At 37.7% G+C, this 13,058-nt stretch overlaps 1 protein-coding gene across 2 annotated transcripts in view; it reads right to left on the bottom strand.

Annotated features, from left to right (window-relative positions):
* snd1 (staphylococcal nuclease and tudor domain containing 1) overlaps window positions 1-13,058 on the bottom strand; it is a 192,185-nt gene that overhangs the window by 163,260 nt on the left and 15,867 nt on the right. For both annotated transcript variants that reach the window (XM_016550657.1, XM_016550658.1), the window contains one exon: window positions 6,910-7,014. In XM_016550657.1, the coding sequence (XP_016406143.1) occupies window positions 6,910-7,014 (105 nt within the window). The remainder of the gene's footprint in view (window positions 1-6,909; window positions 7,015-13,058) is intronic.

Here is a 13,058-nt window from a genome sequence, read left to right on the forward strand (position 1 = left end):
TTTAATACACGAGTTTCACAATTTGAGTTGAATTACTGAAATAAATGAACTTTTCCACGACATTCTAATTTATTGAGATGCACCTGTACATGTTTACTTAGCCTATTTCCATTTTTTTTTATTTGTTATTTTATATTAGGTATAGCCTGCCCTATAGCATGGTGTATTTGTATTTGTTTTGTTAATAAAAGTTCTATGTTTTATATATAGGCTAAAGTGAGTTTGACGTTGTGTTTTGTTGTTGCATTCAAGCAATTGACGCCGAACTGTCGCTAATTCGAAAGCGAAAGTAAAATGCACGGCGCTTTTAAGCTTTTTAAAAGCGAAGGAAAACGAGATAAAGAGGGAAAATTCAAACGAACTAAAAACGAACAATTGCTTTACTCCGAATTGCCGCTATTTCAAAGTGAAAGTAAAATGCGCACGCTGCTTTTACAAGCTATTTAAAAGCTAAGGAAAGCGAGGAAAAGAGGGAACGCCCCTGCCCCCACGGTGATACCGGTATTAGCGGTGTTGTCACACATCGATTAACCGGTGGGAAAATTTCCTCACCATCACAACCCTACTACAGATATGAATTATACATTCCTCTGGCCACCGTTCAAAAGTTTGGGATTGGTAATATTGTTTACTGCTGTATTTAATTGATCAAAAATTCAGTAAAACAGTAATATTGTGAATTAATATTACAAATTAGAATTGACAGTTAAAATCATTCGTAGATGACTTAATATTTCAATACTATTTTAACATTTTATACTATTCTATATTATATTTTTATGATACTACACACGTTTTATACTGTTTTATACGTTTTATACTATTTTATCAATAATATTGTGAAATAACATTACAATTTAGAGATGACAGTTAAAAGTTTTAATAGATGACTATTTTAATATTTCAATATAGACTATTTTAACTAGTGCTGTCAAATGATTAATCGCATCCAAAATAAAAGTTTTTGTTTACATAATATATGTGTATACTTTGTATATTTATGTATATATAAATACACACACACACATGCATGTATGCATTTAAGAAAAATATGTTACGTTTATATATTAAATATATTTATATATGAAAACTTATATGAATATAAATTCATGAAAATATTTTCAAAATATATGCTGTATGTGTGTGTATTTATATATACACAATAAATATACACAAAACACACACATATATTATGTAAACAAAAACTTTTTTTTTTTGGATGCGATTAATCGCGATTAATCGTTTGACAGCACTAATTTATACCTGTGATGGCAAAGCTAAATTTTTTAGCAGTCATTAGGCCAGTTTTTAAAGTCACATGATGCTTCAGAAATCATTCTAATATGTTGATTTGATGACTGGTAGTATTTTTTTTATATATATAAAAATATTTTGTAACCTCATAAAATGTCTTTACTGTCACTTTTGTAGGTATTTTGATTATACAGTATTTTGTTAAAAAATATGTATTTTTTTTACATGTTTTGAGGCGTGTGGCACCTTATGTCTGACCTTGCCTAGGGCACCCATGTGAGTCACGCTTAACCTCTATTGAACACAGAACATTCCATTAAAAGGAATAAAATTCCGGTTTACAACATCCATGGATCATTACTCTCAAATGATTGGAAGGAAGTTCGCTAGAATTCCAAGAGTCAAGCCATCCTGAGGCAAAGCAGAGTCATCTGCAAGAAAAAGCCTGACCAACCAAGTGTGAGATGAGCCATGGAACCATACAGTGACCCCAGACAGAGGCCACAGGATACACACACAAACACTTGCCTTCAGCAAACAGGCACAGCAGATACACAAACTATGAAAAGACACAATGTGGCATCAGACGAATTACATGCTGAACACACACACACAGAGCACAAACACACTGAGCAAGGTGACAGCAAACGACACGGAAGAGTCATTCAATGACCGATACATTATATATTATTTCTGCAGGGAAGACGGGGGGACGTATTCGGCTTTAAACCCAGATGTCAACATTTCCCCTGCAGTCCCCTCACACACACATACAGTGGGAGTGAGGATGACTCATTGAGCTGCTGACATAACTCCTCCCCCTCCACATCCTTGTGAGTGCTCCTAAAACGGCTGACACCACCACGCAGCTGGAAATAGCTCGCCATGGTGCAAAAATAAACCTCCATCTGGCCAAGGGAGTGAGAGGGGGGAAATGAATGAGGTAAAGAAATTAGGCATGGCACATGAAGTCACATTTCTCTCAAAGGGATAGCTCACCCAGTCAAAAAAGGTGTGATAACAATGTCGAAACACCACTGGCTCAATATAGTAAACAAATGCCATATTTTTTAAATCTGAATGCAAACAAAGGCAAAAAATTACTTAAATTGTGTCTGTATTTTCTACAGCTCTATAGTATAACTTCAAATTACATGGAAAATAGCACATGGAATATGTTAAGAACAAAACCGGTGAGTGCCATCCCTCCTTTCAATGCTTGCATTTTTCGAGATTATTGACTGATTTCGAAAACTCAACTATCTAACCATTCTGGATACCTAGTAGTGCAAATCAGTCATTTATCGTTAAGTTCAAATCTAGATCAACCAATCAGAGAGGCTGCTGAATCTCAATTGACTGTTTTGATTGGTTAATATCTTGTATCGTGCTCTGCCACCCACAGTTTTTACCCATGGTAATTATCCCATTTTATTTTGCAAAAAAAGGTCCCTTAAGCCAAGACTATACGACCCTGCCATGCCGTCAATAATAATAAAGCAATTAAGTAGCCACAGGAAAGAAAAAACAGGGGTCCCAGCATTAAGCGACAAGAGCGAGAGAGAGAAACACTGGGCAGCAGCTGTCAGAGTTCATCTTCGTGTTGGTCAACACATCTGGCCCTAAATTCCCCCAAAGTCCTCACAGCAAGAGAGAGAGAGAGAGAGAGAGAGAGAGAGAAAGAAAACAGTACAGACATACACACACAGATCCTCCAGCTGGCCTGAGGTCAGGTTTGTCTCTTTGAGTTGAAGTGTTTGTACGGCGTGGCGCGGGGACAACAGTTTCACGCCCTGCTATGAACTGAAGAGAGAGTGTTTAAAAATCAGGACGAGAACGAGCGTGAGAAACAGATGGCTGGAAAGAAGGTAGAACTGTCACACCGTGACACCAGACATGATGTGATAAAGCAACAAGCAATAGAAGCTCTTTCATGTTAATGCGAGTTTTTGTCCTAAACAAGCGGCAAGCAACAGGACATTTTGTCAGTCGTTTAGTTTCTATTTATGTCGCATTGACTGGTTGGTCTCGTGTATACTGTATATTACACATCAAATATATTCTGATTGACCATTAGGTGCCTGCACACTAGAGGAGGCATTGATGGAGCATTTGATGGATGAGAATGTGTAAGAGCCGGGGCAAATTTGAAACCAAACCGCAATACTGCAAACTAAAATTTTAAACACAAATGGACCTGGGTTTTTGTTTATAGTTCACAGAGTGCCAGCATTTCGTCCCTTGTTTTAAAAAAAAAAACAAAAAAACAATGGATTCACATTTTTCTGCTTCATAACATTTGGTTAGGACATGACGTAGAGACAAAGGTACACAGAAAATTAGCATAAAAGTGGGTAACATTATGATGGAAAAATCTACAACACCGAGTACGAACTACAGGTGTGGTCACATTTATTGCCTATGCAATTTCGCTAATGTGACCTCAAGGGTGCGTTTAATGTTACATCACCACTTAACTGCATACTGTGAACCTTTAAACTCTTAATTTTGTCTCTGTATGTGTGCGTGAATCAGACAGAGTACTCACAATGTGCATGTGCACAAACAGAAAGCCATTACAGAGAACCATTTTGATAAAACGCAATCAAAAGAGTGACTGAAAAAATGTTTGCAGCTGTTCCGAAACCATTGTACAGCTGTTGTTGAATATATGCAGTTTAAATTAATTGCGATACTAATTTAAAAGTTGCTGTGTGCTGAACTACTGCAGACATGCTAGCCAGAATTGATTAGCTTGATGAAAAGATTAACAGATCTTGTTAGTTATGTAGCATCGTGTCAAGGTTAATGTAGCATTAGATTAAGAAGAAAAATATAGGTAGCCTCCCCTTTTCGATTGCGAAGGAACAGCTCTTGAATGACTATCGACACATTTGCAAAGGGTCATTGCGTTTAATGGAGTGAATAAAACACAACATGAGCATTACAGACTTCAACTTTTCTTCATTTCAACTCTTAGGATTCCTCAAACTACCTTCACTGTTTTCTAGAATTTAAAAATAATCATAACCTGATCTCCATCAGGTCCCTTAGAACCAAGGAGATGGAACAGACACTATTAATAATGTTTAATTGTTTGGTACTCAGCTGACTTTTATCCAGACCATAGAAGCACAGAGTCAGAGGTCAGATTTGCCATGACAGCATCATTATTGATGAAACCTCACATTAAAGGGCAGACTGACCTCAATGGCTGTAATACATTAATATAGGCACAACTTTGCACACTCCTCTCTCTCTTTCACCCTCGTCAAAGAGCACAGCCGAGCAGGGGAAACATACTGCAAGAACATCTGGTGCACTACAGAAGATACAGTCAGTAAACTGAACAGGAGTGCAGGTTTCAAAAGAGGAAGTACCTCCAGCACATCAATACCTCTAAAACATGGCTGTGCGCGGAAAAACGCTGCCGTCGCAGCATATAAAAGGCAGAAGGCAACATTCGAATCCTTTCTACTAAGATGCCTTTATCTGGTTGGTTTTTAAAGGCAGCATAAATGTATCCTCGGCAGCCTATAGTAAAACAGCATCTGAGGCAGCACTTAAAAAATAGTGAATTTATGCCCATTAAAAAAGGAAAAAATATATAATATGTAATTTATACAGAGAAAAATAACATTATATTCACTATGTACTTAAATATCTCTAAAGCTCACATTAATTAGTTTTAGATCTTTAGATATGATGTTATTGCATTGTGAAAGCTGGTCTGAAACTAGTTTTATTAAGAATCTGTAGTTAAGTCACCGATTGACTGTGGAGCGAGGCAGCTGCCATAGGTGTTAGACACATGCACGCAACCAAACACTGCCGGATGGTCACCATGGTATTATGATAATTACATCACACTGCTTGATACACAAGCTCCCCACCATCTGATCTACCTTCTGCAGCACGAAAAGACTGTAATAAAATGGGATTTACAGGTTTCTGAAGAAAATATAAGAGGTGCTTTGCCTATGCCGAACTCACCACAATGCAAGAGTGTTGTGGGTGGTTGCCAAGTCATTATGAAGTTGTTGGTTAGAGGTAGCCTTAATGAGATTCATCCAGAAATGAAAATGCTGTCAATTTACTCACCCTCATGTCATTCCAAACCCGAAAAATGAATTATATAATTAAAAGGATTATATTTTGAAGAATGTTGGAAACTGAACAGTTTTTGGCTGTATTGGCAAAACAGACATTTCTCAGAATATCTTTTACAAGTCATAAAGGTTTGTAACAACAGGAAGGTGAGTAAGTGGCAATTTTCATTTATGGGTGAACTACACCTTTAAGTAAAACAGTAATAGTAATAAAACTTGCCTGGAATGCTGAAAACTGAACAAAGAAACAGTCTGAAATGGCACTAACATTATCTCATTAAAATGCTTGCCAAAAAAAGATTCTAAGAACACAAAAGATCAGTTTCCTGTCTCTTTGTCAAAATCCAGCTTTCGGGTTTATCTTTCAAGAAAAATCAACTAGTCAAAATACTAAAAAAACAAAAAAAGAAACCCATTTTTTAAAAGCTCTTCGGTTTGTCTCATGCCTCCGAAGCACGTCTGAGATCTAAATACATCCGTAATCTTTATTGTTTTGTAATCATCTCTGATCTGATTAAAGCCATCTTTAAGCTGCCAGGATTCAAACATGCTGTGAACCGAATGCTCGCCGCAGCCCGGTATCCATAGATACAGACCCACAGCTCCTCATTCTAGCTCTGTTTGCATGTGCATGACAAATTTTCATGTGCATGCCACTCTCTGAAAAGCCTCCTTTAAAAATAATCACAAACTTTGGAACATATTGCTGTATCTATCAAAAGTACAAGAACACAAAACTATTTTCCAGCAAAAATGTGCATGCAACTGCAGTGTTCTGTTATTTAAAGCCCTCCTTAATAAACTACATGTCTAATTTGCAAAATCAACACTGAAGCTAATTTTTTTTCCAACATGCTGAATCATCGTGTCTTATTACAGGAGGTCAGGGGTCAGGAAGAGGGTGGCTAATTGCAGCGAGATATTCACACTCCAATTTTAACTGCTTTTAGTTTAACATACAGCTTTCAGATACACACACACTTAGCTAGACAAAGTACCCATTAAACATCATCTCTCATTAACAGCCTTAATGGGCGTGAATAAGAACGGACAAGCACATTTCTGAGCATTTGAAAACTGCAAAAACGTGTGTGTGCATACGCAGCCCAGCAAAATGATGCTTCCAGATTAATTTGTTAACATCTAGCAAATCAAAAGTGAGCATTTGAGAATTGCATTGGAATGAGTGGACGCGTATGACATTAATAGATGAGGATGAGAGATTCGGCGAGAGCGTGTGCTCATTATGGGAGTAGATCTATAGGGCTTTTGGCTGCAGTGCAGCACTGGTGTGACAGAGCGAGTGGAGTGGGGCCAGTGGGCTTCTGTCTCTAGCTCCCCCTGGTGTCCACTAAACACACCGCTCTGAGATCGGAGCGTGAAAGATGCATGAAGGCAGGAGATCGGCGCTTTTAAGAGATGGAGGGGAGAGAAAACCTTCACATCAGCACTTTGCAAACAGTGTAACAGACAGCCGGCACCCTGTGGATTCAGTAATGGCCTTAGTGACAGGGATATCCAAGGACAGACATGCATTAACTCGTACCTCGCCTTCAAGCCTCGGGGGCCTGATGCTGGACAGGTGGATGGTCTTATAATCCCCAGAGTTCAGCTTCACCACGATGGCATCTGCATTCACGACTTGCATCACCTGTACAGAAGAGGGCAAAAAGATAATTCAGTAATGCAGAAAAAAAGAGAAAGACAGAAAGGTCAACTAGTTAGCAATGAATTCTGGAATAACGTACTTGCAGCAGGTTTGACATTAGTGGTCGACCGATATATCGCCAAGGCCGATATATGGCATTTTTTAAATATCGGCATCGGCTGATAAGTTTTTCTGTTTAGCCGATGCGTTCGCGGCGGGACTTTTATTTTGACGGTGCAGCAGATTTGCGCACACAGTGTTCACATTCTCCTTGTTCGCTGTTGTCGTTAACAGTTCTGTCTAACACGGACAGAAATCTGTCTAACAATCAGATAGAACTGTTAAACAAAGGAATGGAAATGTATACAAAAAGTATTATAATGATTGCTTTTATATTATTAATAATAGAAAGGCAAATATTATAATACTTTCTCGTTTGAAACACACTGTATTCGTGCATGTCTCTTTAAATGCAAATGAACTGCTGCTCCCCGCCCCCTTTTCCAGAATAGGGCTGTGCCTTTACAGATTTTACAAACATCTGTTTGGTTTTGATTATCATGTCCATCGTGCTGAAATCATGCGTTTTAAACCATATTAGTTTAAACTTCTTATATAGTTTTCTGAGCGCACACATTCGAAGCACGCACACAGAAAGTGGATGTCACACGGCATATACACATGTTAAAAACAAACACGAGTTACAAAAAGAGTTGGTTACGTCTGTGAAGGTAAACAGCTGGGAAAGAAATCACATGTTTATATTAGATCTGTGAGGGAACAGCGTAATATACAGTAAATAAATAAATAAATCCACTGCTCTCTTGTCTCCTCTAAGGCTGGGACTCTAAATAGTGTTTTGTGCTCGTCAGTGCAGCCAAATAAAGAACAGTTAGCATGATTTGCTCGAACTTTCACCATGGCGTTAAAACTGGTAATGTTGTCGCTTGCAAAAACACAATGGTAACACCATGGGTGGAATCTTGCAGATTAAGGGGCGGTAACATTATAATACATTCCCCTTTCTATGTCATGTGGGGAGCGATATCTGAGAAGCTTATTTTTTCACAAGCTTGCAGATAAAGGCTTACCAAAAAAAGTTTACTGGGTTGTTCTTTTTCATGTTTTCTGGGTTGGTAGATGCACCGGGGGCCAGATTATAGCACTTAAACATGGAAAAAGTCAGATTTTCATGATATGTCACCTTTAAGGACAAAAAATAAGATTGTTCCACAAGAAAATAACGCCATGCACGTTTGGACCCACAAGAGGTTATCAATTAGACGATTTATATTTTTTTTGTCATTCGGTATCACCTCACATCGTCTGTGTCTTGGCCAAAACACTGCATTTGAACAGACTGCAAAGTTTACAGCCAGTGGACAACACAACATACATTCTGAACCTGCCTGAGAGGAAATAACTCTCCATGCCAGCGGGTGGAAGTAGTCTATATTCTAATTCAAATCAACGGTACAAAAAAACGCAAAAACTGGGTTGACAGACACTTAACGATGGCCCGACAATTAGCTTGTGTCGGCCTTAACAGTAACCGTTTGAAATTCAATACTGAAAAAAGACTTTAGGATGGTTGCATTTTAAATTCAGCCCACATCTATAGGAATCAAAGCACTGTGTTTGTAACACTTACCACATTCAACAAATTGTAAGAATTCTTCACTGTCAAACTGCCTGCAGTGATCAATGCTCCCATTTTAACTCATTTTTATAAAGACTATGACGATTTCAGCTTGTTTTTTCATTGAATATTTGTCAGTCACCCCAATATTCATGAGTGATGTCGAGAGAGTGCGCGAGTAGGTGTTAGAAAGAGAACGAGAGGTGGCGACCAAGTCACCGCTCTACCAGGAGGACGAGAGAGACTCAACTTGTTGCCAGAGAAACGTTACTGTACCCCGCCACAAGCCTTATGCGGTACAAAAGCAAACAGCTGCAAACAAAACACTTCTCCCACACTCTGTTCTCAAAAGAACAACCCTCCACCCTCTGATTCTCTCATCCTGCCACCATTACCTCACCATTTCACTCATATAAGACAATGAAAGCGAGCCGACGGGGAACACAAAGGAACTGAGACAAAGAGAGGGTGGGAACAGTCCATCATTTTGTTTAGACGAAAAGGAACAGGAAGAGGATTAAATTGAGCACTTAGAAATGTGCCAAAGCATTTGTTTAGAAACAGATTTACTAAAAAAAGACATTAAATAAATAGCCTACATGGACATGGCCCCTTCAATAAAGACAGAGTCCACTTGTTTTTACATTTTGGGGGGGGGGGGAAGTTGCCTCCATGATTTTGGGGTGTTGTGAGTGGTTGCAAAGGCTTTGCAATCCAGCCTTGAGCATCTCTATGTAGTTACTAGTTACAAGTCATACTGATAAAATCACAATTTTGGCCAAATGCACAACTAACTAGCTAACTAACTGAATAAAGAAATGTTTTCAGGATTATAGAATCATAACATATATTTATTCTTAATTATAGCTTGCGTCTATGGGATCCATCTATGGGATTTTTCATTGTCTGATCACTTAGAAAAGTACAGAAAGAAAAGACAAGCAATGTGAAGAGACTCCTGAGGTTAAGACTCCTGGCATGTGCCACCTTTGACATGCAGGTTTTGTGACAGAATCATGTTACATTAGATCTGAGAGGACTCGCCAGACCATGCGTTACATGTGCGGGCCTCATTCGTTGCATACAGGGACCATCCACACAAGACGACAAATGTCACAAAAGCTCGTATGAATGGTTACATGGTTAGAAGAACCATGTCTGAGTATATCATATCCATGTCATCTTATATGATCATCAACTCCAAGTTATTTAATAGAGGAGCCAGTGATGTGGAAGATGACTGGCGTTTGTGCGGGTCTGGGTAATAGATCTGATATAATCAGACCTGAACAGGCGGAGGAAAGCCTCAAAAATACATGCATTATCAGATCTGAGCAAATGAAGACAAAATTACAGTCTTCAGAGGGACATGAGCAGGAAAGAAGGATGATAGGAGCAGAATTACATCATAGACTGACAAATTGTCTGACTTTGAACTAAATCTTCAGAGTGGAAATTAAACAGATCACTTGCAAAAACATTCGGCTGAATGCTCGGCAGTGATACAGCAGAGAATGTCATGGTTTATGTAGGTGTGGGCGTTTGTGCTCCTAAATGCACTCAGTCCCAAATCAACAAGGTCACCTGAGCAAATCGGTGGTTTTATTTTTCTGTGTGGTAGTAGCTGAGCAGAACTGGGACCAGTAAGGAGAACATTTTGCCGTTTCATTAGCAGTCACACATGCAAGGCACTTCACCGCAAGCTGCCAACAGGGATCTACAGCCCAGATCCATGACTCACTCTCGTACTGCAGCCCATTGAACATGACAGGGAGCCACTGCCACCTACAGACCGTGACTAGAACTACATCAAAAGGACACTAAGAAATCAGAAAACATTCAAATATTTGGTACCATTTTTTAAAATGCACATCTTGATATCTTCAGTGCCTTTCTGTTCTGTGGCTTTTCCTAAAACATTAAAAAATTGGTACTACCATGGAAATAAGTAGTATGAAACTTCTGATACATAGTACCGAATGATTTTCATATTTACACTACCGTTCAAACATTTGGGGCCAGTAAGATTTTATGTCTTTGAAAGAAATGTCTCATGCTCATCAAGCCAGAAAGAAAAAAGTAATATTGTGAAATGTTATTCCATTTAAAATGACAGTTTTCTTTAAAATATTTTAAATGCAATTTTTTCCTTTGATAGCAAAGCTGAATTTTCAGCAGCCATTTCTTCATGATTTTGTGTCATATGATTCTTCAGAAATCATTCTAATATTCTAAACAGTTATGCTGCTCAGTATAATTCTTGGAAACAGTGATACATTCTTATCAGGATTCTTTGATATATAGAAAGTTCAAAAGAACAATTTTTTTTAACTACAAATCTTCTGCAACATTATACATGTCTTTTCTCATACTTTTGATCAATTTATTGCATCCTTGCTAAATAAAAGTATCACTTAAAAAAAAAAAAAAACATCATCCTGAGGAAAAAAAACTTTTGAACGGTAGTTTATATACCATGCTATGTACATTGGGACTCTAAATCTTTATGTAAAATTGTAATTTTTGTAAATAGATCTACTTGCAGATCAAGTTTATAGTTTCCAAATCATCTTTAAATTAAATAAACTTGAATAATCTTAAAATTAAATAAAATGGATTCACTTTGCACACACAAAGCAGCCAGTTGAAATGTAACAAGAAAATAAAATTTAAAATATTATTATTACTATTATTACTACCATTATTATTATTATTAATGGCAAACTCTTTCTGAATGCATTTGAATGACAGGAAATGCAAACCAATTAAAACAGCTAGATGTGTCCTGTATGCCAGGACACAGAAACAGCTTACAAACGCTTGCCATTCTGCCTTTGTCAGTAGCTTTTCCTGTTGAGTCTCTCTCTCACACACACACTCACGTAAACACACACACGCGCACAATTTCAAAGTATATCTTCTTTCTCTCCCGGCTCAGAGAGATCTGAGGCAAGCTAAAGCTCATATAAATGTTTTGGTATCGTTGTCTTATTCTTTCCTCGTGAATTCTTGGCCAGGGACGCAAAAGCAGATATTCAGCGGTAATTTAGCAGGGGGAACGCTGAAGGCTGCAGCTGAACAGAACCGCTGAGGTGGCCCAAGGCTGGCTTTACAGAGTATGCAAAATGAAATGAAACACCTGAGACCTGAAAGACCTGCCTCGCTGACAGACACAATAGAGAACAAGGCGTCCGGGAGACGAGTACGTCAACCACAGTCAGCACTTTAAGAGACTGCGGTGCTCAAATATTCTTCAGAAGCCTCCGTTATAAAGGAGTTTGAAGAGTAGACAGAGTGGAAACGGTCATTTGTCATCATGTTGGGACTCAGCTGGTGAAATGTCACGCTTTGCTGGTCTGGAAGCGTCGACCTAAACTCTGGAGACTTCTCCCTATGTTATTTTTAGACGTTCTAAGTGAAAAAAGCCTAATGTCTAGAGATCAAGGGTTTGGCTGGAGGGCTCGAGGGCTGAGTTTAGATCAACAGGGTTCAGTGACCTTCAGTGAGAAACATCAGAAGCACTTTTGAAGAGTTCAGAACTGCAACACCATCTATATAAGAAATTAGTGGTGTGACGGTTCAGATTTCTGAGGCTCGTTTTGTGGGTCAATAGCAAGAACACGTAAAGAATAAATAACACGTAGGTTAAAACGTACCAAGATCTTACATTATTCTTCCTTGTATTCATGTTGCTTTCATTTGATTTTGAAACACATAAATCCTTTCAATTTCATGACTCAAAAATGTCATGTCGTGGAGCCATTAAGAAAAAATTCATATTTTTTTTCTTTTCTTAAAACTCGAATATATGTGAATGTACATAATTTAATTATTTCAACCAAAAAAAGCTTACAAAACAAAAGTTAAAAAAGTTTTTTTTTTTTATTAAATAAAATAACTGAATTAAATATGTATTCACTCATTAATACCATAATCAAATTGGACAGGAACCAGAACTAACTCTGCTTTTACAAAAAAAAACAAAAAAGTCAAATTATCTAAAATTTTAGGATGACAGAGTCATGAGGGTCCACAGGGATCCTTCTCTAGGATATAATTTCCTGCTTTATGAGAATTTTTGTTTCTGCTTGCTCCACATTACTTTGATGCGTTTTATTTTCGAATATTTATATTTTAATGTTGTAATTAAACAGAAGTAGCAACAGATAATTTCTTCCGTATTATGACGTACATTCCAGTGTAACAGATCATCAAAAATAAAAAAATAGGGCTTTTAATGAGGTTTTTTTTTTTATTTGCTTTGCCATTCATTATTTCGATTTAATTTATTTTTAAATGAATGAATAAATCTGGACAAATAAGCTGGATAAATAAATAAGCTGGATAAGTCAGCATCATGTCACTGACCCTTGTATCACGATTCTATGTTTTTTCACTATTAAGGCTG

The sequence above is a fragment of the Sinocyclocheilus rhinocerous genome, unplaced genomic scaffold, assembly GCF_001515625.1.
Source record: "Sinocyclocheilus rhinocerous isolate Xijiao unplaced genomic scaffold, SAMN03320098_v1.1 scaffold3117, whole genome shotgun sequence".
Lineage (NCBI taxonomy): Eukaryota > Metazoa > Chordata > Actinopteri > Cypriniformes > Cyprinidae > Sinocyclocheilus > Sinocyclocheilus rhinocerous.